At 40.6% G+C, this 26,714-nt stretch overlaps 3 protein-coding genes across 14 annotated transcripts in view; 2 read left to right on the forward strand and 1 right to left on the reverse strand.

Moving 5' to 3' along the window:
• Positions 1-4,244: 4,244 nt before the first annotated feature.
• LOC311269307 (interleukin-8-like) lies at positions 4,245-5,731 on the reverse strand. Its single transcript, XM_084373382.1, has 4 exons — positions 5,610-5,731; positions 5,346-5,478; positions 5,130-5,216; positions 4,245-4,582 (listed from the first exon to the last, which is right to left on the reverse strand). Exons 1-4 carry the CDS (start codon positions 5,659-5,661, stop codon positions 4,570-4,572), a joined length of 285 nt encoding a protein of 94 aa, XP_084229508.1. The 5' UTR covers positions 5,662-5,731; the 3' UTR covers positions 4,245-4,569.
• A 4,386-nt stretch (positions 5,732-10,117) lies between these two features.
• Positions 10,118-11,878, forward strand: cxcl8a (chemokine (C-X-C motif) ligand 8a). Of its 2 annotated transcripts, none has more exons than XM_084368504.1 (4): positions 10,118-10,925; positions 11,042-11,174; positions 11,281-11,367; positions 11,509-11,878. In XM_084368504.1, exons 1-4 carry the CDS (start codon positions 10,859-10,861, stop codon positions 11,522-11,524), a joined length of 303 nt encoding a protein of 100 aa, XP_084224630.1. In that variant the 5' UTR covers positions 10,118-10,858; the 3' UTR covers positions 11,525-11,878. The 2 variants fall into 2 exon arrangements, with proteins under 2 accessions (XP_084224630.1, XP_084224631.1); XM_084368505.1 differs by having other exon boundaries at positions 11,512-11,878.
• Positions 11,879-14,469: 2,591 nt separating this feature from the next.
• camk2d2 (calcium/calmodulin-dependent protein kinase (CaM kinase) II delta 2) overlaps positions 14,470-26,714 on the forward strand; it is a 39,327-nt gene continuing 27,082 nt past the window's right edge. For 8 of the 11 annotated variants that reach the window (XM_084340678.1, XM_084340683.1, XM_084340686.1 and 5 more), the window contains exons 1-2: positions 14,472-14,935; positions 18,948-19,042. In XM_084340678.1, coding sequence (XP_084196804.1) covers positions 14,874-14,935; positions 18,948-19,042 — 157 coding nt within the window. In that variant the 5' untranslated portion in view covers positions 14,472-14,873. Of the gene's footprint in view, positions 14,936-18,947; positions 19,043-26,714 lie in introns of all 11 variants that reach the window. The other 3 variants (XM_084340681.1, XM_084340684.1, XM_084340680.1) reach the window with 2 other exon arrangements.

Consider the following 26,714-nt stretch of genomic DNA (forward strand, 5'->3'; position numbering starts at 1 on the left):
GTCTCCAGTGATGTCACTCAGTGGCTAAGTTGCATTGTGGGCAATGTAGGCGCTAGATTTTGAAAAGGAATAAAATAAAAAAGGCAATGGCCCTCATTTATCAAACGAACGTACGGCAGAAAACCGTGCGTACGACCATTTCCACCAACCAGCCAAAGTCATCTCCTCGGTAAGTAGCTACCCTAGATAAATTGCATTAAACTAAACAAGGTATCAGATGATTAACATTTTGGTATGGTTCTTCTTGGTGACAAGGGTTATCCTCTAACAGAATACCTAATAACCCCACTGGCAAACCCTGCTACAGAGCAGGAACGCAGATTCAATAGTGCGCACACATGCACACGGGTCACAGTGGAGCACTGCTTCGGGTTGCTGAAGGGCAGGTGGCTCTGTCTCGGACCAGCAGGGCGAACGCTGCTGTATACCCCAGAGAAAGTGTGCGATATTATTTTGGCCTGTTCAGTTTTGCACAACATTGCATTAGTGAATGGAGTGCCTTTTGATGTGCCGGCACAGCCAGATGAGCCAATGCCCATGGAACCGTGGCCTCCACTTGGGGCTACACCGAGGAGACAGGACCTCAGTCATCGCTTTTAGAACGTAAAGTACCTTAAACTCTTGCAAATGCTCTGCAGTATTTAATCAGTAATGTGACCTATTCTAGGTGAAATTGGCTTACAAACACAGACAATGGACAACATTTAGTCATTTAAACATTTTATTAAGGATTTTTTAGAGTTTCATTAATTTCTTTTAATGTTAATGTTTAATGTTATTTATTGCCTCAAGTGCGCTGACAACTGAGGCCAATAAACTGCATATTTCTATTTGTCGCTCCATCTCGGAAAAGTTTCTCTTCTTGCCAGTGTTTCTTCTCTCCATGTTTGACCTGAGTAGGCGAGGCCTCCGAACCAGGAATATTTAAGGGTGTAACATGTTAATGACGATCGAATTCCGCCGCCGCATTTATCACGACCCGATCATTCGTAGACTGGGATTGGTCAGATACGAATGTTTCATTAATCACACGTGTGTCCTGTCGTAAGACCAATTCTGCGCTCAGATCTGCACCCGTTTTCACGCAAGATTGATAAATGAGGGCCAATATCTCTGGTTTATCCATTTTGTTCTTTGTTTTTTAACCTTGAGTCCGACATGAGTCCAACAATGTTATATTAGTGCAATGCTAGACCAGTGGACTAACCTGCTGCCTACATTACCCACAATGCAACTAATCCACTCAGTGACACCATGGAGGCAATTTATCAGATTACATGCAGCTTCCTCTGGAGCAACAAAATACTTTATACTACTTTTCCCCACATATGCAGTAGTACTACCCAACACCTGTAAACAGACTTTAAAGTGTAAAATTAGTGAAGGTACCCTTTAAGAACAATTTTGAGGTACTTGTACCATAATTGCACAAGTATTTCCATTTCTTCTACTTTATACTTCCACTCCAATACATTCTGGAGTCAAATATTGTACTTCTTACTCCACTACATTTAAGTGATGGGTTGAGTAACTATGCAGATGGCATGCTGCCTCAGAGCCAAAGTAGTGCATTTTTTCATTAATTTACTTTATTGGCAATCTGATAAAAAAAAAAAAAAACATTGATTCAGATAATCAAACAAAATGCTGAAAAAAAAGAGCAGACCTGAAAGTAACGAGTGCTTTTCAGCCTTCCTAGAAATTAACTCGAGTAAAAGTAAAAATATTTGTCTTGGAAATGTATTCAAGTAAGAGTAATAAGTACCAAAGAAATCTAATACTCAAGTAAAGTACAAATCCTCTGGATATGTACTTAAGTACACTACTCAAGTAAATTTACTCCGTTACTGTCCACCACTGCTTAAATACTATTCGTATGAGTGACTTTCACTTATACCAAAGTCATACTTGAGCATGAAACCCTTTTACCGAAGTATGACTTTTGAATACTTTTAACAACACTGTACACAAGTTGCATATATTACACAGGGAGGAAAAACTACTAAATTGTCTTAATTTGCGTATTCATTCCCCATGATTAAATATCAGTCAAACATTTACAAATCACTGATGACACAAACAAAACAAAAAAGATAAAAACATGCAAAATGGTGTCACAGAGAACATTTACATTGTGCAAACCTTTGAAATTGGAAATTGAATTAAATGGGATGTGTGACATTGAGACATCACAATGAGTGACTTGTATATGTTATCTTATTCTTTCAGTCTGAAATCTCATCATCATAAGTTAACTGATTTAATTTTGTATGATCTCATTAAAGTGTATACACTGCACTACATATCTGGGTCTTGTCAGTTCGGACATAAACTGTCAAAAAGCAAATTTCTTTTATAGTGTTCTTTAAGTAGCCTTGCATTTGAGCAAAACATATTAGTTATGTCCAAAAATGTCATCAACACATTATCAGCTTCCTCTGACTAGATTTTGAGGTGCTTAAATAAGTGGGTCAATGGCTAAACTCTTAATTCAACTTCCCCTCTGCACAAAATGACAATAATATACTTCATTAGATTATCCACACCAGGCAGTGATTTCATTTGTAACTGCTTATTAAACAAGTTAGGTTCAAGCGTACTTGAGATCACATACAGGCAAGAGTGAGAAGCAGACAGGCCGGAAATAAACAGGCAAACACATCCAAAAGGAGCATAATCAGATGGGCAAAAGTCCCAAAAAATCAGGCTGCGGTTTATAACAGGCCAAAAGTGGGAGGCAGAGAATATAGCTGGCAATATCACTGAACAACAGACAGTCTGGTGGGAAAAGAAGGGTGTGTGGGCACAAATACTACTAAGCTGATCATGATGAATAGGTGTACAGATGAACTTGTGAATTTGGCGGTGGTGAATGGTGGGAACCTTGCAGTTAAGAGGTGGGAGTGGCTGAAAAAAGAAGCAGACATGGGATTAATAACTGGCTGATGTTGCAACATGTATTTCATCAGGTACTTTCCCTCCTGACTGTCAAAACTACTTTACATCTTCATCTATCATCACCAGCTAAAGTTGAAAGGTCCTCTTAATTCCCCTTTCATCAAACTATTATTATAAGCACAGAGACTGTGATTTTCTGAAGCTCTGGTGAATGATGCACATAACATTTACAAACCTCCATATTTAAATGTTAGAGCATCGATGGTATGACTTTATGATTCCACCAATATCTGAAATCAATTTCAATTGGTAATAAATAACAGCAACTGGCAAATTTAGTTGAGTTTCTTTAGAAATAAACAACAACACAGCTAAAGCAGACCTTGAGATAAACTGAATAGTCCTTGCCAAGAGCAACAGCACTAATATGATGGATTTTGAGATTGCACTGCTAATAGCTTGGCCAGGAACAGCAGTATCATGTTGTTGTTGGCTCTGGTCTTAATCACTTTTGGTGATTAGGGAGAGATGTACAGCAGACAAATGTTTTTCCTGGAAATGATACAATGAAATACTGTTTAACGTTGGGGTAATGTTGCACTAAGGTTATACTTTGTCCATAATGTCAGCCGCCAATGAGGGAGTACACTTTACAGCCGTGACCAACAGTGTTCACCTTTGTCCAAGAGGTGGCAATGTTCTCCCACTGACAATCTAATCTGACCCTGCAGATACATTGTCAGCCACAACCCAACAATGAAACACTGTCTGAAATTTTGTTTTCCAAATTGTATTTTTCAGGACATTATGTTTTCTCCATCATGAAACAGTAAAAAGACCTCCCTGAAAACTGATAAGGTCTTGCAGAAGAGAGTGGAGTGGACAATCACACACTGTTTATGTGTCTCCTCCAGACATATCTTTTTTAGAAACAGCATTTGGTGAGTTATTTTGTATGCCCTGTCAAGAGACAAAATCAGAGATAACATCTGACCGCTGGTCGAAACTAATGTGGAGTCCAATCTAAAATGTCAGGTAGCGCAAATATCAAATCAAACATATTGTGTTTAGTTGCCATTTTCATACAAATTTTCGTCATTATGGCAACTGTATTCTTTTTTTTTATTGCTGGCTTCTCTACAGAGCCACAGTAAATGAACGCAACTTTTATAATTTAAACCCTGAATTATATCTTTCACCTTCCCTAAACACTACTCACTAACTATAAAATTACAACAAAATAATTGTAAAAATCTGGACTAAGAGAGTTTCTAGCAGACTTCTGCTTTGTAATGACACAATTTATTCACAACCATTGTCTAAATATTTATAGAAGCAGACACACACGACTTTTATTATTTTATTGCACATGTAACCAGTTTTTTATTACAGTTCTTAACATAATTCCTGCTGCACATTTGAAATACAAGTATTTTAATTGCATACAACAACAACTCCTCTAAAGTAAGCAGACATATGATTTTTAACATATAGTGTAAAGTATAGGTTTGTGTCAAAGTATAAATGACTTAATCACAGCTGCCACAACATTCTTTCTCATGAAGCAAAACTAACTCCTGGTGCTCCGTCAGTGCAGTACATGCTTTCACTTTGAACCTAACATAAAAGGTCCTTCTTTACATCTGGGTCAAATCTGTGAAGGTCCGTTCTTCAAGGTGCCTGCCTACAGGGAGAAAAATGTACATTGTTATAGGTAAAAGAGTAAGCAGTCACTTACACAAATATGATCACAATGAAATGAATCAAAAATATGAATTTTTGTCATGACAAAATTCTAAATTCAATGCTGTGGCTTGAAATGGGGTGTGAAGATTTTAAACTGTGATTTCAAATTTGTCGTTTTTCCAGTTTGGTTGTTTATGGTTAAGACTCCATTAGTGTCGGGAAGGAAGCCATCGCCTCTGGTTTTCAATAACAAGCTCGCCCTACTCATTTAGCCAGTTAATGACTCATAGTAAGTCAGTTTTCTGGCAGAGTAAACGTTGAAGATAAACTTAAATTCTCTTCTGCAAACTTCCTCATCCTTTCCTGTAAACACAATGAACAAATGTTTATACTACTGCCATAGAAAAGGCAAAGGTGCCTATCAGTCGACACTAAAGTAATAAAACCCTGAACGTGAGGGGAAAAAAATCTTCCTGTTCAAACAGCGTCTGTTCTCGTGCTAATCTATTCACCCATTCATAAAAATAAAGTGAAGGTGGACTTACTCAACCTGTGTCCTTGCAAGCACTTTTTTGAGCCAGGGGGCATCAGGGTCCAGACAAATCTTTTGCCCATTCTTTTTCAGAGTAGCACTGCATCAAAGACAGGTCAGAGACATCAGACACAGCAATAAGACGTTATATTATTACTCCTGACTCCCTCAAGTGTTTTGAGAGGATCAATTAACAGAGCAACTGTTGAACTTTGAACCTACAACTTACATAATCTCAATTACGTTGCAGTGAGAGCTGACAGGGTTCACCTCCACCTGTCCTATGTGTCGTCCAATGGGCTTTCTCTCCTTTGTGATGCACTGACATCGCAGAATAACTCCTTGATCCCCCAGACTGATACCTGAGGTAGTGAGAGGTCAGGGAAGGATATCTGGTTAAACACACTGCTGATTGCAGTTCACAAAGTGTCTGCACAGAACATGCTGGCAACAAAGAATAAGACATGAAATGCACATTTATGATTAGACTCACCCTCTGGGATTGTCAGGAAAACCAGGAGTGCCACGATAGTGATAATAGACATTTCTGCTCTGAAGCTGAAGTCAGAGAAGCAATCTGCAGGAACTTCCGAGACTGGTGTGTGTCAGTGGACTGCAGAAATTCATATAAAGCTCTTCCCTCCGCAGAAGCTATGATGCAAGTCTGCTTTTTTTTTTTCATTTTCATGTCTCCCTCCTTCGTTCATTCCAAGGAGCTTTTTTCATCAACAATTTTGAAGTTTAAAGAAGTGCTTGGCCAAAAGTGATGGATTTAGTAATGTTCTCGTAAATCTGCAGGAAACAATTCTCATTTATTTGTTATTTTGATTAATTTGAGCTATGATGACTAATAAACAATAAAGCAATACTAAAGAAACTAGAATACTTTTCTACATGCTTCATTTTGTTTTTGCAGAATTGATGTTGGAATGGATATGTTTGTTCTTTTTAAAAGATTTGAATACCTGGGAAAGTAACTTTCCTAAGATGCAGGAAGACATATGGGATTGATTAAACTTGTATGTACGTACATTGCTGCAGTGGAGGTCACTTAGCAGGAGTTTATTTGGAATCTGTGCCAAACCACCAAATTGTATTTATCTTTGGTGTCTCCATCCTGGTGTATTTGGGCATTTTGAAACACTCTGTCTGGATTAATACTTTCCAGAAGTCTTCCAACATCTCTGAGTAAATTAATTTCTTTTCTCCCTCTTAAACAGAAGTGTGCAGAAATAGAAAGATATGTTTTGGGTATAATCCTGTCAAAGAACCAAAATAAGACAGTTTGTGACTTATAATTGATTTTAATGTAAAGATGTGCTGTGTAAAACTCAAGTTGAGGTTTAACAATCCCCCCAGGCTTGCAAGAGTAAGTTTACAGCTAAAGGTTCCATAGGGGAATGCTATGACAAGCCAGCAAGCTTGTCCCGGCATGACGCTCAGCGTCACAGGAACGCTGTTACAAACATGTGGAATGTAAACTCCAGCAGGGCCACCCACCCTCAGACAGATACCCCAACTCAAGGCTTTGTGTGAGGGTTACAAAGCAGTCAATTTTCACTCCCTCCTCCCCTGTTAGTAAATCCAAAAAACCCCTGACATTTCCCGAAACCCCTCAGAGGCGAACGGCCTCAATTCTCCTGCTGGCCCTTTCACTTCCGTGTGTTGTATATCATTAGTACTGACAACAGTCCAACTACAGCCCAGCTGAAACTTATTGTTATTATATTACAATGGAGCATGCATGTACTCAAGCAGCACAGTAATGCTTAAAGTTCCAGCTAACCTCTGAGACACAAAGTAAAGGGAAAAAAACAAAAGAGCGAGCGATGATAAGTTCATGATTCATTCCTGGTTTTCCCAGTTCCTTTGTAGGTGGTATCGGTGTTTAGCGTCTCGTGTGCATGTGCCTGTGTTTGCTTTGTAATCCACAGTTGACAAGGCAGTGATAGTAAATGTTATCAGGCAGAATGCCATTCAAGACAGAGCAACCTCTCTTTTACTGTACAGTATTATACCCTACAACACTATAGTCTTGTATATATGCTATGGTATGGAATGCTATGAAATTTCTTAATGCACTATGCAATGTTATGTTATAACAATGCTAATGCAGGCAACATGTGCAACAACAAAGAATTGACAAGACACCCTTTTTTTTTTTACACACAAAGCCAGTGGTAGAGCAAACAAAGCAATTCTTGTTAGGTGCTATTCTGTTTTTTTCCACTTCTCTGATATTCTCTTGGCTCTAAACATACTTGTGTAGAGGTGGGTGGAGTGGTGCAGCTGATATTTATACTTTTTTCAACACTTTCTAACATAAAATTAGCACTGAACAAAAAGTGCAGCTGAGGCGGATAGTTTTGCAGATAGTTTGTCACAAACCGAAGTATACAAATTTAAACTCTGACCTGACCTATCAGCAACATTTTCTCATCTCATCTAGAAGGAATGTCACAACTCAAGTTTCTGCAAAAGCACAGATAAGTTAAATCTGAAGGTTTGTGCACAAAAACTACTTGGTTAGGATTAGTAAAACATCATGGCTTGGCTTAAGAAAAAACAAAATAGTTTTGATCAGAGTTGGTCCGACTTCTCGTGAAAAGTACCATACCATGCAATGCCACCAAATGGCTGAAAATGTCCCCAGGAGTCCTTAAAAATATCCAGTGGTGTGACTTGACTTGTGGTCGGCCATTTGGCAATCTTGTTGGCGTGCAATGACTCCACCAACACCCCCTCCACCCCATGATGTGAAAGGTGGCTAATAAACAGGTGAACATGATATGCCATGTTTGGTACAATTGTCAACCTTTGACGTTATCTGTGGTTTGCAGAAATGCGAACTGTTAACAAAGTATCCTGGAGACTAGGCTGAATCTCAATGGATCACCAAGGAAATTAAGATTCATTTTCTGTATCTCTGAATTTAATCGCAGTGCATCCAATATTTGTTGAGTTAGACCAAAGTGGAGTACTTACTAACTAACTTTGCCCTCTCTTTACCGTCACCCCTCTTAGATTTATAATAACATGCTATTACCTTGAATGATACACCATGAGCAGGAAGATGCTGGGTCACTTTAGTTTAGTCTGGGTTTGAATATTTACCACATTTAAGTGGATTTTCTCTGGTAACTATGAAAGTTTTTGATGAGATCAAGGGGAAGTTTTAGATATCCAAACATCTATGTATCATGCTGTCAAAGATGATTTCATCATACATCCTCTCATGATCCCATGAAGCTACGGGGCCTGTTCCTCTTTGTGTGTGTGTGTGTATATGTGTGTGTGTGCATGTGTGTGTCCGTGTGCAATTGACCCTGATTTACAAAAAATTAAATCTTGCAATTCAGAATTAAATGAAAGGAATTAAAGTGTTCGCGATTTGTCTTTGCCATAGTTATGAACATGAAAACCTGAAATGTGGTAAATGCACACATCCCAAACACTCTCTCTTCATTGTATTTTCCATTGTAAGAATAATCTGATATGACCACCGCACAGAAAAAAATGTGCGGGGAGACCAATAGATGACAGTGGGTCATATGTTTCCGAACTCATGTTCATCACATGCTGCCAGTCGTGGAATTTTTATTTATCTCACCACATACAAGTCCACCACCATCACATTCAATCAGAAACTCCCCAGTGAAGTTTATCACATGCTATCTTTAACCAAAACATAACTTTCAGCCTGTCTGAGATGTATCTTAATTCCTCTTTAATAGAAAATGACTAAAACTCCTCACAGACAGAAAACTCTGTCTGTCAGCACATATTAGTGGGGCAACGCTGTCAGCACATATTAGTGGGGCAACAACTGAAGAGTTAATGTGTCAAAACCACAAGATTACCCCTGATTGTTCATAAGTTACTCCATACTTCCTTCTGTTTTGAGAAAGTGGCTGACGTGACGTGATGACTGCAGGCAGATGTGTTGAAGCTTGTTTAAATTGCGTCACTTGCAGCCGTTGCACTAGGAATGTCACATGCATGAGCCAGCATACAGTATACATGACCTTTCTGATGAGTGTCATCAGTACCCTGCAATAATGTGCTTTTAATCTGGGATGCATTAGAAATCAAAAGTTTCTCTTTGTACCTTTATACCTAATGTTAATTATTTATTATTTTATTACTAAAAAGTTGTACTCTTATCTGGAAAGGAGTTGATGTCAGACACCATGTTACTTTCTGTATCTTTCTAATACACAGTATTCACCTTGATTAACTACATCAGTTACGTAGCTGACCGACCTTTACTTAGCTTTAAGAGCAACAAACATAGCAGTGCATGCAGGGCAGTGTTTGAAATTGTTATTGTGGTTTAGTACGAATCAACATTCTTAACACAAAACCACAGGTCATCTGGACCCAGTTAGTGGCCTCAAAATGAGGTATTTTTGAAGAGACATCTGACATGTTCCTGTCTTGTTAGTGGCTATAAAATCTGAGTTATTTGACGAGACATTGGGACATTTTCCAGCCTTGTTAGTGACTACAAAATCAGATCATTTTACTGAGACTTCAAGACATTTTCCATCTGTGTTAGTGGCAACAAAACTTGAACCATAAGCACAGCATTGTTACACCATAAAATTAAAAAATTGAACCTTATGAAATTGCAAGTTGCAACATAAATAAATGCAAAGTTTCAACGCATCCATGGTTTGTAAAAAACATACATTGCCAACATTTATTATGGGGATTGGGTTGACACCTGTGCAGAAAAAGAATAAAAGAAAAGTCACAAATACCAAGCACAAACCTAAGCTAAGAGACACATATAGAGAAATACACAAGACAAGAGAAAAATGTAGAAAAAATATGTACATAAATACAAACCAATGCACAAGCATACAGAGAAAGCATTCAGCAACCAGTCGCCACCCAGAGCAAGAAAAACTAACTTAAAGCAAAAGAGCAGCCGCCTTGGGTTTTCCTTTTGGCCCGTGGTACTGCCAAGAGGTTGTGATTGGAGGACATGAGAGGCTGTTCATTTGTGTAAGGGTTTAGTAGCTCAGAAATGTAGACAGCAGCTAAGCTGTGCAGTGCCTTTTAAGTGATTTAAAGAATCTTAAATCAGTTCTGAACTTCACTGGCAGTGAATGCAGCAATGTGAATGGACTTTCCCCTCTCCTTCCTGACTGTGACATTTATGACAAAACGTGAAGGGACAATCATCAGCCACTCATTCAGAGATTGCATGGCTGTTCATTTTATTGCACGCAGTCAATGAATCAGCTGTCAGTTGATCAACAGATAATCCATGAGCAAATGTTTAATGAACTGTTAACAGCAATGTCTAATTTTCAAAGAATGTTTCTCAAGCATTCCTGTCACATCAGATGTTTCAGATTTTTAGTCACTGTATTTTTCCAAATGTAACTCTGTATTAGTGACAAGCACCTAACCATGAATCCTCTTGATTTCCTATGGTGTAAATTCCCGCTCTGCTGCAGACAATCCCAGGTTGCGCAACCTGGCTGAGCGTGACATGACTCACTTCCAGGAGGCAGCTATATAAAGAGAGACTCTCCTCTTCAGCGCTATATTCAAACAGCAGAGCGAGAAGGCAGCTGAACCAAGAAAAGGAAAAGCTGAGGAGAAAGGAAACTAAGCAAAAAGAAAAAAGCTGAATGAGAAACATCTTCTTTGCTTTACTTCATCAGACAACTTTCTGAAGGACATTCTTATTCTTTAGTATTAATTGTTGCAGAGTTTGTAAAAGGCACAATGATGAGCAGCAGAGTCTTCGTTGTTTCTATTGTGGGGCTCCTGGCCTTCCTCGCCATCAGTGAAGGTAAGATCTCGCTGTTCAAACTCTCACTACTTTAGCACATTTTGTTGTCAGTGCATCAAGAGTCATGAGTATAGACTGTTGCACTTTGTGACCATGCGACACCTGTCTCCTAACAGCGATGAGTCTGAGAAGCCTGGGAGTGGAGCTGCACTGCCGCTGCATCCAAACAGAGAGCAAACCCATCGGCCGCCACATTGAGAAGGTGGAGCTGATTCCTGCTAACTCCCACTGCGAGGAGACCGAGATCATGTAAGACCTGATTTAAAAAACTCCATCCCTGATGGTGTTGATACTTTGAGAGTTTGTCGTCACCACTTATCAACTTGTTCTGACTGTTTCTCGCTTGGTGTTGCAGTGCCACCCTGAAGAGGACAGGCCAAGAGGTTTGCCTGGACCCCGAGGCTCCCTGGGTGAAGAAAGTGATTCAGAGGATCATGTCCAAGTAAGTACAGGTCAAACATACAGTATAAGGGCACCCAAACACATTTATAGTCTACTTTTCTTAACTGCATAATGTGACAGAAAATGCCAGCGTTCCCTGTTGATACAGAACTTAACTCTTCTTTTCTGTTTCCTTTTTCAGCAGCAGAAGACGCTGAGCAGACTGGATGAGATGTGCTTCATGAAACTGAGCCATTTACTGGATTGACCAAAGAAAACCAAAGACCAAAAAGTATTGATGAGCTGATTTGAGATGGCTCATTTTTTTATGTCCTGATCATCTGTTGAAAATGACAACAGATTCTAACCACTCAGAGTATGTTTGTATCAAACATGTTATTTATTATTATTATTATTATTTTTATTCTGTTTGTTTGTATGTCACTTATGTGTGTTACTATTCTATAACTTATGTCTTAAAAATATTTATTGGTGTATTTATGAAACATAAATGTATCTGGAATCTGGATTCAGGAGTTGCTCTGACAATCTATTGATTAATAAAAGAAGTACACGTGAAATTGAAAATGGAATTTCCTTTTTTTTTGTCTCGCTTGCATATTATTATTTTCCCTTCATGCTATATGAAAGAACACAGTCATAAGGTTTCCAACTTTAATCGATTTAATCTGCATATATAGGCCTATTGTTTTCTACTTTGCTTTTAGAATATAAAAGGAAACGTGTTCTGTAAGACTTAACTTGATGATTTTGAAATTGATATCAAGTCTTCTGCTAAGAGAGAACACAGTTTCTTATTTAAATACAGTTCGATAATACAAAAGACTCATAGGCACTCAGTCAAGTGCATACCTCTGCCTAACAGTCCCCTCTAATCCAAAATCAAACTCAATAACACTGTATCACTATAAATTTTAAACCATAACTGCTTAACCACATCCATCATATTTTTCATTGTATTGTGGAAGAATATAATTTTTAATTTGGATCAGTGTGAAATTGTTCCTTATTCATAGATACCAGCCACCTGAACACGGCTGATTATTTTCAATCAAGTCCCATGCATTATTCATTGTGAGGTTGACATAAATGCATTAAAACGCCCTATCTCAACCGTTAAAGAAAGTGAGAAAAACTTCCTGGATCTGTCACTTTATCAAGATCTGCACCAAAAGTTAATGGGGATTATTCTGGGCTGTGCACCATCCTCCATCAAAGTTTTGTGGAAATCCGTTCAGTAGTTTTTGTGCAATCCTGATCACAAACCAACAAACAAACAAACAAACAAGCATAACCTCCTTGGTGGAGGTAATAACTAATAATGTATTTTTAAGATTAAGATTAAGATTAGATTGTTTTTATTTGTCCCACAACAGGGAAATTCACTTACAACAACTCGAGACGCAACAGCACAGGAAAAAGCATCAGAAAAATATGCATAAAGTTAAATAGAAAATAAATCGAAAAAAACAAGATATTTATAAAAAACAAACAAGTGAGTGGAAATCTTTCATGAATACAAGCACTTCTCTTTCATACATGAGGAAGTACTTAAGAGTGTGTCCCCTTGGTCAACTGTGGGCCTTTTCCACTTCCTCAAGGAAGTTTACATCACTGGAATCTACATTACACCACATGATGCCGATGTCAGCAAATTGTGCCATTAGTCATGTGCGCTTGTTAATGCATTTGCAGCAAACATCTAACCTCTGCAGATTGGATGATGCCGCAAGTTACGGCATTATTATTCACAGTGAAAGCTTACAGTCATACTCCCTAAAAAACAAGAGCTGAAGGGTTCCCTAACAATTTATCGTTTCACTTTTATAACGTTGAGGACGACCAAGAGGCAGATTAAATATGGCTGCCGAAAGTCTTCATTAATGAAATTTATAGCATCTTTCATTAAACACAAACTGGCTGCTTAATGTGGTTGTCTTTGAAACTCGAGCTGAAAAGATTGGTTGATTACTTAGGTAGCTGATCAAAAGAAAAAATGTTGGCGGAATTTTGATTGTTTATTTTTAATTTAAAAAAAAACTACAAAAAACAGAATATTCACTGGTTCCGCCTGCTAACATCTGAATAATTTGCAAAATATATGTATATATATATATATATATATATATATATATATATATATATATATACATGTATATATACATACATATAACTGTTAGTCCTATGGAGAATTTTGTTTAAAATTGGTAGTTTTCCACCTGGAATAACCTGGATGACATCATCAGGGTTATTTTCCAAGATTCTAGGTCAAGGTCTGTCCAGAAACCCAGGGGACACAAATCTGGTGAAGTTGAGGGTTAGAATATTGTTTACATTTACTAATAGGGCAACATTAAAAGAAAAAGGAGAGTTTTGTGTATTTTCTTCATCCTATAAGCCTTAGCAGGACTTTTGTATGATGACTACTTTAACATAAGCGGAAATTCTCATAAATGTGCTGTCACTGATGCTGACACAACAATTTTAAGAAAACACGTAATTAAGTGATCATTAACACAATCTGTTACTTCTACTTCAGCCTTGATGTAACTTAATAAATGCTTAAATAATCTTCTTGTTTTAGCCCTGTTTTAGTTCTGTGTGTTTCTGGTCAAAAACACTACAAGGTTGACAGGTGAAAACTGCATTTTTGCAGCTTGCTCACGGAATAACTCGCGAGAAGATCTAAAATTGGACACATTTATATCCACTGATGAATTTAAGAGCATCATATATTATGTAGGAATGTGGTGAAGGAGGCATGTTGTTGTTTTTCCTTGAGAGGCCACTGTACTTGAACACCTGTTCTTCTGTTGTATTGTGATTTTTGTTGTGCTGTTGGCCATGTCTCTCTTGAAAAAGAGATCTTGATTTCAGTTGACACCTCCTGGTAAAATAAAGGTGAAATAAATACATATAAATAAATAAATGAATAATAGATGAATTTCATTTTAAGTAGCCTAAACTGTCTCGTTTCTTTCCAGAATTATAGCTGCATTAAAGCCATATTAAAAAAGATCAATGCACCTATGTTATCATAGTTATTATTTACAGTAATATCATTTTTTATAGTTGTTGTTCTTTGTTTGTTAGTGGCCTGTGTGAGGATGCAGGCAAAGGGGCGGGCCTGAGCGCACAGCTGGGGGTAGGTGCGGTAGTGCGGCGTCTGATGCGCGCAGAGAGAGACGACCCTGACAGCGCCGCACGGACACGCACCACAGACACCGGGATGCACACAAAATGCTGCGTCTACGAGCTGTGACAAACCCCTGTGTGTGAAGAAAACAACGAAACAGCGAACGACAACGCCGGAAGCTCCCTCGTCCACGCTGAAGCACTCGCGCAGGAAGCGCATTTGCCGCAGAAAAAACCATCCCACCAGAGCTCCTGCCGATGCGCTTCAGCTGTGCATGAATCCCTCCGTTTGCCTTGCAGGTCCAGGACAAAACCGGGCGGCGTTGACGACTGTGTGTGGTGGATACTGTTCGTGAGTGCACCTTATCCGCGTCTCCGTCCGTCCGCACACCCCTTGGCACCACCGTCAGGATGGCGTTAACGATCTGCACGAGATTCACCGACGAATATCAGCTGTTCGAGGAGCTGGGGAAGTAAGGAAGCTTTTTGTTTTAATCATCTGGCATCATCTCTGTATGAAATGTCAGCCTGTTATGTAATAGGCCGCTTTGGCTTAGGGACGCGGATTCCAGGCTGTGTGTGTGTGTGTGTGTGTGTGTGTGTGTGTGTGTGTGCGCGCGCGCGCGCGCGCGATAGTGTAGCCGTGAAACCTTTGATGCAGGCGGCTAAATACGCGATCGTGTAGCCTAACATGCAGGCCTGATGTGCAAATGCATCCCCCCGTTTGTTTTAATCCCACATCTGAATCTCCTGCTCACGAAAGAACACGTCGAAGCCAGCGCGTCGTCATCCGCCTCCATCCTCCTGTGCAGCCACCGACGCCGCGTGTCGACCTTTGGGTGCCACAGGAGGGTGAGGAGCCCCCATGTTGTAAACTGAAATGTATTGGGGTGTGTGAAATGGTGAGATTTCGATAACCCACCCCCTCCCTCTCTCTCTCCCTCTCTCACACCCCTCCCCAAATCCTCCTCCTCCTCCCCCCGCGTGACAGAAATACACACTCGGTAATGCGACAGCAGACCATGTAGTTGGCGATGACACATTCCCCAGCCAAGCACTGAGCTGCGGTCAATTATCAGACACAGGCAGGGAATTCCTCACCCCTGAGAGGGGAGTGGAGGGGGGGAGAGACAGACAGATCCACGCACCTGAGTGTGGACGTGCGCTACCTGACTGCTCAGCGCCCTGCGGTCAGTGAACGCCACACAGTCCCAGATGTCTGCATCCTGGGCTCAGCAAAGATAGAAAGACAGGAACCTGCTCCCAGTTACCCAGTTTCTCCAACTTAGCATCCCCTCACCCCACTGTGGAAGCTTGTATTTCTAGTGGGAAAGAGGAGATCTCCTCTCCAGCCTCACTCTCCCCCCCCCCTTGCCTTTATGATCCTCTGCTGTGTTCACCTTACACCATCTGTCATTAATAATGCAGCCATATTGCTTTTATAGTACCTTTTAACTCACCTGATCTCTTTACTGTGTGCAGCACCGCTTTCCTCTGCACACGTACAGTAGAGTAGCCGATCGAGGCTGATGGAATGAAGATACCACAATGTTTTTATCCAAATACCTGGATACAGTTCATGATTCAGTCACCAGATACTTACACCGCTGGAAAATGAGTAAAGCGATGAAGTTAGATCAGAAAATGCAGCTGCTACAGGACCATATCAGTGTCTGATTAACTACACCGATCCTTTGCGTCTTGCATTTTTGTGGATACAGGGCCGGATTTAATGGATAGCTCTGGGCTGTGTTTTATGATTATTGTTATCCTCATTTATTTAGTACAAGTATTCATTTTAGCTCATCTATTTATATTTTTCGCTAGTCGCTATATGTTTGTACCAGTCTGTTTGATATGAAAATCAAACGGGAGATCCATGAAATCTGAAAAGATCAAGTCTGCATCAGTTTCTTGAATGTTACATTATTTTCAGTTGTTTTTTCCCCTCAACATTATCAGCAGCTGACAAACAAATGTAGGATATTAACTCCAGTAGTAATAGCTCCGTATTCCAACAGTAATCGCTGTCATAGAGGGTTTGGTCAGTAACCCATGTCTCTCCTCCCCTGGCTCATGCAGTAAAAAAGAAAAGAAATGTCCTGGTATCCCTGCCCACTTTATCCAATCGGGACATAGAACTCCATAAAGGGGCAGATCCACCTGTTTGCTGCTGTGTCTGGGGATTACCGTTCTGCGTTCATCGGTACAAATACAGAATTTGAACTATATAAAAATTCTAGAAACTAATGTCCTGAAATTGATGATATTTAGTCTCATCAGTTTTTGAGCTGATGTGACCTTAGGTTACCCCAGAAACATCTTCTCTGCACCCCTGCGCCTTTTTACATAATTGTGTATTCCAACTAATTTTGAATCCAGATTGTCCGAGATCTTGAAGGAAAACAAGAACCTTGTTCCAGACGCACAGGTGACTCTATCGTGCAGCTTCTGTACATTCTGTCACACAGGACTGGGCCGACTAAGTTAACAGACATAGTTAGCATTTGCACCTCACAGTGCCATGCTACCCAGCTGTACTGAACGAAATGTGTTATGTAACATGTTATACTATGATCATTTCCTTTACCAAATCCCCTATAAATTAGAGGTAAGCTTTAGTGGCAAGCTGCTCAGTCCAGAGGATGTTAGATAACATGTATATGGAACATATATACTATATACCGAGCAGTAAATACATAGACACAACCCTTATGTTATTTCTCATATTTTAATACTGATTTCATCAAACCTCGACACATCCAGCCACAGTTATACTGCATGTGGAAGAAAAGGGTTCATTTCAGGTAATGAGTAGATTTTTTTGCTTTGTCTCTCCAGCGTCTGCATCCAAGTGCTTCTAACTGTTTGTGATAGCTCTGATGCTGCCGGAATATCTCTGATGTTGTCTGGAGCGAGATGGGAACGGATTTTTTGTTTGAAAGAGAAGGCATGCACAGACAGAGATGGAGGTTGAATAGCAAAGCGTCCTGCATGGCTGCAGAGCTGAAGCTCCATGGCTGCATTTAGAGATGAGAGATGCAGCACTTTGCTCTTCTCCTCCCTCAAATATAGCTGACCTAGTTTTTTGATCTTCATACATGTGCCTGGAACACCAGAACAACACATGGCTCGAACAATAGAGGGCTGGCAGGCACGTTCGTTGGTGTTGCCGGTCTTGTGTAGCGATGAGGACAGCGTGTACTGTAGGTACTGGGTGTGAGTGTGCTCGAGTGGGTAGCTGCACAGATACTGCATCCGTGCCTTTGTGCCATTTAATGTTGAAATGCGACTGTAAAACATCAATTTTAGCTCAGCCATGTTTGTTATTACCTACCTATGACACCTTAGGGCTGTTTCATAGAGCTAAACGATCAGTTAAATCAGGTTTATTTCAGTAAATCTGGCTTATTTTCAGGAAACCTTTTTTAATAAAGCGGGCTGCAATAAGTTTGATTTGCTCTAATGTCGAAATGTACCCCTCCAGACTAGCCTGATTCCAGTAAAACTAGTTTTGATAACATTATGCAATAATTTCACCCCAAAGTAAGAGCCTCAAAATCATTTTTATGGTACACTGACCTGCAAAAGGAACAAGGGTGTGTCTTTTATTCCCACTCTGTGCCCCAAATAGCTTTTTTTTTGCACTGTGTAACTTATTTAAGAGGGTACGATCTGTTTAAGTTTTTAAAATATCATGAGAATATTAATAAAATATTAATGTTAACTCCGTAAATCACCAAGAATTGAGACAGAGCAGCCGGAGGACATCAGTGGAAAAAACAAACATTTTCTCCATATAATTCGATCCAGTCCTGGCTGGAGTGGCTGTAAATCACTTAGATACAATTGTGTTGTAAAATTAAGATAAGATGAGATGGAACAGTATTAGTCCAGAAGGAAATTGTAGTGCCAGAGATTGCTCCAAAAATGTGCAGTACAATAGAAAAACCAGCCACAACCAGTAACAACCAATGGGCTCCCCGGGTCAGGGTCACACACTGTGCCCAGTTTAAGACAATAAAAAGTCTTAAATATTAGTGAAATATAGAAAACATGAAGTGTTTAAGGAGTAAAAATGCACCAACTATTTTCTTATACAATAAGAACAGACAAGAAGAGAAGAGTCAGACAAGTTAAGCACAGAAGTCAACAAAAAATGAATTAAATGAAAATGGAGTTGCAGTCCAAAACTGTAGGGGTGCAAAGTTGCAAAAAAGACCAATTCTTACATAATATTGTTTTAACTTTACCTCAGGCTTAGACTGTAACAGTCTTTTCTCCACATCAATCAATCTGAAGTGCCTGTTTCACTTTCTGAGGCCTACTCAAGCCAAGTTCTTCACATTAAGCCCTGCTTTCCGCTGGTATGGATCACACCTCATGTTGTTACTTTGAGCTTTTTTGAACACATCAAGAAGTAATTATTTCTGTGTATGTGTGTGTGTGTGTGTGTGTGTGTGTGTGTGTGTGTGTCCATTTCAGGGGTGCATTCTCTGTGGTCAGGAGGTGTGTGAAGATCTCCTCTGGACAGGAATATGCCGCCAAAATCATCAACACCAAGAAGCTTTCTGCCAGAGGTAGGAAACTCATAAAACACGCATAAACATGCACAGAAGCACAAAGCATACACATACGGAGACACACACACACACACACAACACACATGAGCAGAAAAACGTGCCCCAAGTGTCACCGAGTTACGTGTGGATGAGCTGTGAACATTGCTGTCCCTGGAACAGGCTTTGGGGAGTTTATGTATGTGCACGTGTGTGTGTGTGTGTGTGTGTGTGTGTGTGTGTGTGTGTGTGGGTGTGTGTGTGTGTGTGTGTGATAGAGAGAGAGAGAGAGACACCCGGAGTGGCACAGGGACAGGCACACACACCCTCACACACAGGGGCAGAGACTCATCTGGATCTTGGTTGATTAAGTTTCTGTGAAGAAAACAACAAATTTGTCGACTAAATGTTGTCGCTGTTTGAATCTTTTTGTGCTGTGTGCTACTGTACGCGTTCTCCTTTTTGTGTTATTCATCTGTCCTTTTGTTTCTATGTAAATGTTTGTCACATACAACCTTGTGTGCGTGCGTTTGTGTGTGCGCTTCTGCGTGCGTGTGCATGTGTTCCGTATTGATTCAGGGCTCTGGCTGGTCTTGTCATCCCAGGGGCAGATCGCTTGCGAAGCCGACCCAGTTCTTTCACATCCGTCACTGTAATTGTAGCCACTGGCCTGGTTGCCTTAGGCTTGGAACACACACACATAATCACACACTAGCTCACACACACACACACACACACACACACATGCGTGCACGCGCAAGCACACAAATGACCCAGGAACTGCCAACAGCGAATTTGCGATTATTAACCAATGGTTTGCCGTTCCTCCTTCTCTTCAGCCAATGGCGGGTCTCGTCACAGCTTGCTGGCCTGTGGTAGCCAATGACTGCTGTCCTACCACACAGGGTGTCGGGCTGCTGTAGATGTTTAACTCAAATTCACATAATTTACCAGAAATTACCTTGGCTGTCATTGTGCATAGCCTTGTTGTGATGATGTAAATTCATGTTGTAGTATGTGTGTATTAACAAGCAGCTCCCTCCCCCTCTTTGCAGTATTTTACCTTTCATTCCTCTCCAGCAGCTCCCTCCTCCTCCTCCTCCTCCTCCTCAGCATCCTCCTTCTCCATGTTCTATGCTCTTTTGCATTTACTCTTCTCCCCTATTTTGCATTTTCTTTATCCCCCCTCTTTTATATCTATTCTCTCTCTTTCTCTCTCCAGCACTGTCATATTCCTCACCAGGTGCTTCTACCCGCCCCCCCTCCCTCCCGCACATCTCCTGCTCCACTAATACCTCGCCATCTATCCCTGCCGTCATCCCTCCATTGCTCTGCTTCTTATCTCTTCCTTTCCTCTGCCGCCCTTCATGCTGCGTCTCTTTTCTCTCAGTCGTTCCGTCTCTTCCGTCCATGTTGACCCTCCCGCTCACTGAGTGCAGTGTAGGTAATAGACACCTCGGCACACAGCTTGCATGCTGGGAGATTTTTTCCAAAAATAATGCAAAGGGTTATCTCAGCACATATGCATGTGGCTCTGCGGGTGTGCACAAACGCAAACACTCTTTATATCTCGCTCCCCTTTCGTGTGTTTGTGTGCATAGAGGTTTACATACCGGGCATGCTAGCGTGTCAGATATGGTCTTACCCTCTTTCCGCGATAAGCCCTAGAATTGCAACTCTGATTCCCTTCTCTCTGGCAGGATCATGACCTCCCCCCAACCCCACTCCACCACTCTGTGTGTGTGTGTGTGTGTTTGCCTATGCATGTGCATGCACGCGTGTTGAGTATATATAATTTAAAAGGGTTTAGGGTAGGATTGGTGGCTGGGCCGGGCAGATCAAGACACAGAGTGTGTGTGTGTGTGTTTCTGGTTATGCATGCACACATGTGTGGCGGGCCTATAGGACCAGTCACAGTCCTGCAATCTGCAATCCTGATTATGCAGCATTTCATTAAGAGCAGCAGATGAGTCAGTGAATGAGAGGAAGCAGTGGAGAGAGAGAGAGAGAGAGAGGGAGAGAGCCAAAGAGAGGGGAAGAAAAGGATAGGAAGCAGAGGGAGAGAGAGATAGAAAATCAGAGACAGAAAGAGAAGACAGAGTCAACATTTAAATGTGTGTGTGTGTGTGTGTGTGTGTGTGTGTACGCTGTATCCCTCACAGCACTTGAATATTTGTCCTCTCCCTTCATGCATGCGTCAGTGTCCTGTCACTATGCCTCTGTCTGCTATCTTTTGTCACTTTGCATTTGCTTGTGATGTGCTGTGTGTGTGTGTTTGTGTTCAAGTGTGCACATGCTTGTGTGTGTGTCCGCAGGCCTGTTTATGTGTTTGTTTGTGCACATGACTCGTCCTCGGTTGTATATCTGTGCACTCGCCCTCCTCTCCCGACTGTGACCCTTTCAACTTGTCTTAACTTTGTCTCAACAGTCAGTTAGGTCTGCATCGTTGAGTCCATTGCTACAGGGATGTTTTGAATTTTTGAAAAAGGCCCGATTTCCTCGCTGTGTAAATATCGGATTGCATTGGAGTTTTTCATCGTCTATCTTCCACATTTTTCTTGCTTGAATTATTGTTTTGAGTGTATTGGAAGTGTACCATGTTGGTAGAGTCCCGTCAGTATCTGCAGAGACTGCATTATCGCCTTCCTTGCTCGATGTCGTTCCAGTTCACCGATCTGTAACTGACCCTCCTTCATAGTGGGCAGTTTCTGTGGTAATAGGGATGCGCTGTTGTTATTTCTGTTATGTGGAGGTGTCATGGTAACAGAGATGATAGCTGTTGCTGAGGTATAAGCCAGTCTGCCTCAGTATTATATATAAATATATGTGTGTGTTTTTACGTGTACATTTTCTCTTTTTGCGTACCGCTCCTGTAGTTTTCCCTCGTTAGGCAAGATAAAGATTTGTCTTCCGTCTTATCATCTTTATTCCTGCGTTCCTCCGGTGTCACTGTGACTCTGTTTCGTCTCACTTTGAAGTAAGGGGAAGGAGGAGAGAGAGAGAGGTGATGTGATTGTGGGAGAGGGAAGGAAAGGAAGGAGGGATCAGCGGGAAGAAGGGGGGGGATCACATGACTCACTGGGTACTTGAAGGCTAAAAATAAATGTTGGTCATTCTCTCACTCCGGGTGTCTGTATCTCTCTCTCTCACACACACAGACAGACACACAGTATTGAAAATATTCCATCCAGGTTTTTGGTTTCAGTCGATGCTCACCTGTCTGGCAAAATCCAGCCTGCCGGCGCACATAGGGATTAAAACACATGAGACTGCGCCTGAAACTGAAGCAGGTCTTTGTGTGCATCTGTGTACTGTATATTTGTATGTTTGACAATTGCAATGTTTTTTTTAACATCGCGTGGCCTTCATGAATAAATAGAGTTTGTTTAGTTGTCAAGTACTTAGTTGCCAAATTAATAGGACTCATGATGGCAGCTGAGCCTCCTCCATTACAACTAGGGTTGCAGTTGCTTTTCTACATTAATGAATTCTACCATATTTGTGTATATATAAAAAAAAATGCTTAATGACACCTGACTGAAATTAATCGCTCTACTGTAGCTGTTTGAGCTAAAGTTATCTTCAGAGACTGTCAGGACAAACTACTTCAGCCCTAACACAATGATATCACGTGCTTCAAGGGTTAACGTATATATTACGATTGCTGCTCACGACCTTCTTTTTCTCTTATTTGGGCTTGGTAATTACCTAGCTAGCTGAAAATTAATGCCAGAGTGTTAACTCGTCCCTCGGTTGATCTGTTTGAACAGCGCGTACACTATCTTTTCAACATCGAAATGATACAGAGAAAACAAAACAAACACAACCAACTTCATCTGATAAGATAGATGATAAATACATTTGTATCCAGATGCAAAAATCATACCCCCAGACAATGGATATCTTATTAGTAACAGCTGTATACATTTCTGAAGATTCTTTTGTGGCTGCCAAAATCAGCAGTCACCAGCTTTCACCTCTTAAAACTTGGTTAATAATGTAAGCCATAATCAAAATTGCAGCTCCTCTATTTTTGTATCTACAGTATGACTAACAACAACAAGGGGTGAAGGACTCTTTAGAAAGTGAGGGCGTTACAGCGTTAATTACAGAGTACTGCATCTTCTCTTGTCTTTTCCTTTCTCTCTCTCCCGCTGTCCTTTCCAACCTCTGTGGGTTTTTTTTTTCATCTGTTTGATTTATCCTTCCTCCCTATCAAGTCTCCCCTTTCTGTCCTCCCTCCTCTTCTTCCTACCTCATGTTTGCTGGCAGTGTGCTGCTCATACGATATTGCTCCTCTTTTCTGGTCTCCCTCCTCAAGTGCTCACAAAATATTTTGTTACAGCTAACTTGTTGAACAATACCAAGAAACAGCTGTAAAACTGTTGAAATGTGCATATTTGTCTTGTATAATTTTTCCAGCAGAACCCTATCAAGGCTGGAGAATTAGCATTTAGGGAAGCACTGACGAGAAATCCATATAAGAACACTTGATAACATTGAACATTGCCATTTCTGTTTAATTTTCAATTCAAACTATTGGAAAGGGACATATATGATATAGCATACTGCCAGGAAGGTCCAGAAACATCTTTTACATTATGTTGTACTACTGCACAAGTTCTTCTTTCCAGAAGTCCCATTTTTGCAGTGATCAATAGCAGAAGAGGTGTTTTTCTGACGAAAGCACAGGCAGTAGGCGGCGAATGCAGTGTAGCTGCAACACATCTATTTACATTAACGCTGTTGCTTCCCCCACACCCACCTTTATAGAAAAGAAAAGCTGGATGGAAAGTTCAGGCGTGTTCTCCTGGGACTTGTTGGAAGGCATTTCAGGTGAATGCAGCAAGAGTTAAGCTCCGGTTGATGTAGAAAATGTGGAATTTTCCTTTAAGTATGAACAGTTTTTGCAGTCTTGACTGTTAAAGTTTGCACACTTTGAAACAGTACATGCACATAAAGTTACATAGGTAGTCATAGTAACCAATATTCTTACTGATAAAGCTTTGCTGGTTGCTGTGCCAGCTCCTGTGATGACCACGGTGCTAAAAGGAACATTTTCAGACAATAGCCATGCAGGAGATTGAATTGTATGTGCTGTGAATACAGTCGAGCTTTTTGTGTCAATATAAATGTGAACTTGTGTCTGCCTCTCCTTGTCAGGGTGTCTCCAGACCACCACCCTCAGATTAAACCAGTTTTACATATTAGTCTAATGCGTGTGCGGCTGCATTACGCTGGATGAGATAAAGGCCGACATTACCGTACGTTATGAGCCTCCCAGCAATACTCCGGGGGCAGCTTTATCTCTGACACCAGCCACCTTTTGTTTCTCCTCAGAAGAGAGAGCAAGGGAGTTATCAGTCTCATAATTCTTCCTCTATTGGGAACCAGCGGAGGGTGACGGTGTCTCAGCGTCCTGGATGGTTTCATTAGACCCCCGGGTTCTGTGGGGGGTAGAATGGAACCGTATGGAGGAGCGCTACTTAGCCGCTGGTCAGAGAGGATGTAACATTCACCCCACTACATCTTTTTAATTAAAACTCTTAATTAAATTGGAGCAGAGCAACTCCAGCACCCTGTTGTGATGTGCATGGTGGGTCAATTTGTGTGTGTGTGTGTGTGTGTTAGGGTTAGGACTTCAACTAAGGTTTGTTTAAATTGTCGATTAAATTATTGATCGTTTAAACGGATTGATTGAATGATGCCCATACAAGTCCCCAGAGGATATTTTCAAACTGCTAATTTGTCCGACCAACAGTCAAAACATCCAACGGTTTTGAGAAGCTGTAACAAACAAAACGATACGTTTTAGTATCTCAGTTATTAATTGATTATAGCAACTGTCAATATAATTACTGGCTGGTATGTATACTTAACAGATGCACTGGTATCTCATAGAGCCTGATCGATATATTGGTTGGCCAACATTATCTGCAGACATTGGTCTGTTACAAAAATACATTGGTATCAGCAAGATCATCTGTTTTATCACAATAAGAAAACAAGATTCTATGTGATTACAGTGCAAAGAGAATAATTAATGTCTAGTTCCTCTTTTTAGTTTTATTTCCCCTTATTAGTTTGCATCAGACAGACACAGTGTTTGTAACAGGAGGTAATGTCAGAAGCTAAAATACAGAAACAACCTCTCCGTTCTTTTCTCCCGCAGTAACAAATGTCACCTTGTTTCCATTTAATGTAGCTCAGCGTTCCACTCTGTGGTGTACAGGTCACACTGCCATTAGCGGCCAGTTAATTAACCTACTATTTCAGTCAATGGTAGAGACATTTACTGCAGATCTATACGTCGTGCCTGGGAAAAAAGCAAAACGTACGTAATCCTGATAATAATAATTGTTTATATATACATATGACATACTGTGTGCATACAGCAGTCATATTAGTTTTTAGAAATAGAAACAGTTGATGTCAGCATGGGAGCAAAACTCTTGACAATATCACGTGGGTCTGATGGACACAAGAGACCAGAAATCAGACCACCTGACATGGTCAAACAAAGTGAAGATTCAAACTGGGGACAGGATGTTCAAGGTGTACTGACAGACATGCTGGCCTCTTTGTCCGTTTCTTCTTTCTCATGTGTATTTGACTACCTTTCTCCGTCTGGTGTTTGGTCTGTCTCTATTTCTGTCTGTGTCTGTCTGGTTTTTCCTCTCACTTTCTATGTAACTGTCTATATGTTTCCGCTGTCTATCCCTAAATCTGGTAGTGTCTGACTTACAGGACGTCAAACTACAAGAGGCAAAGAAAGCACACACAAACACACGCAGCAGTGCACTCTGCTGCAGTGCGGTTGCAGACGCGACACATCAGAAACTGACTGAAAGAGAAACAAGCAGCAGTGGAGAGAGACAGAGAGGGAAACAGAGGTGAGGGTGGAGTGGGCTCGGGTTGGGAAATGTTCGAGTTTGTCTGCGTGAGCAAACTCTGTAAGCAAACAGGTAGCTGAAACTGGATTATTCTTATTTTCAGAGTTAAGGGAGGCTGTCTTAGTGCTTGCAAAGTGCATAAAAAAGAGAGTCAGACCACAAATAAAAAGTTACAGGTTTAGCTAACAGCAATCTTTTATGTAGATGTAACAGGTTGAAAGAAAGAGTTGCAGCAGGAAAATTAGGATGTAAGGATGATTCAAGTCAAACAAAATCATTTATGCATATACGTACATACCGTATATCCACTGGTGTCTCTTATTAACTTTTCAGGACTTATTATGCAATAAGGACCACTTCCTTCTTTTATTAGCCGGATATTCTAACCACACATTATGTCGCTTCAGCTTTCTATGAAAGGAGAAAATGAGAGCATATTCAGAAGCATGACAGCTTTACAAGAAACGTCACTGTTGCAATAAAGAAAGTCATACGATATATTTATTAATAACTTACCAAAGACGTGCAAGAGCCATGCCACATTGCCATGAAAAGCTCTATAAAAGGTTAGTGTCATGGATTGTTTAATTCAGCTATTGCTAAATTGTAGACAATCCATCTCCAAGTTATATAGAGACAATAGGAACATATAAGAAGCTCCAATTACGTCAGGCCTGCTGTCGACTAACATAGATGTAGACATAAATGACAACTGGACTGTCCTAAATATGGTACAAGTGTGAAATCCTAATCTGGGCAGGACAGACACGCTTGCAATGCTGATGCCATGAAATAGATTG

Source organism: Pagrus pagrus, assembly GCF_965226575.1.
Source record: "Pagrus pagrus genome assembly, chromosome: 2".
NCBI lineage: Eukaryota > Metazoa > Chordata > Actinopteri > Spariformes > Sparidae > Pagrus > Pagrus pagrus.

Excerpts from the sequence above, each read along its gene's own strand:
- LOC311269307 (XM_084373382.1), bottom strand. The coding sequence starts at position 5,661 with ATGTCTATTATCACTATCGTGGCACTCCTGGTTTTCCTGACAATCCCA. Across the intron at positions 5,479-5,609 it reads TTTCCTGACAATCCCAGAGG|GTATCAGTCTGGGGGATCAA; the intron begins GTGAGTCTAATC and ends TCACTACCTCAG. Across the intron at positions 5,217-5,345 it reads TGCAACGTAATTGAGATTAT|TGCTACTCTGAAAAAGAATG; the intron begins GTAAGTTGTAGG and ends TCTTTGATGCAG.
- cxcl8a (XM_084368504.1), top strand. The coding sequence starts at position 10,859 with ATGATGAGCAGCAGAGTCTTCGTTGTTTCTATTGTGGGGCTCCTGGCC. Across the intron at positions 10,926-11,041 it reads CTTCCTCGCCATCAGTGAAG|CGATGAGTCTGAGAAGCCTG; the intron begins GTAAGATCTCGC and ends GTCTCCTAACAG. Across the intron at positions 11,175-11,280 it reads TGCGAGGAGACCGAGATCAT|TGCCACCCTGAAGAGGACAG; the intron begins GTAAGACCTGAT and ends TTGGTGTTGCAG.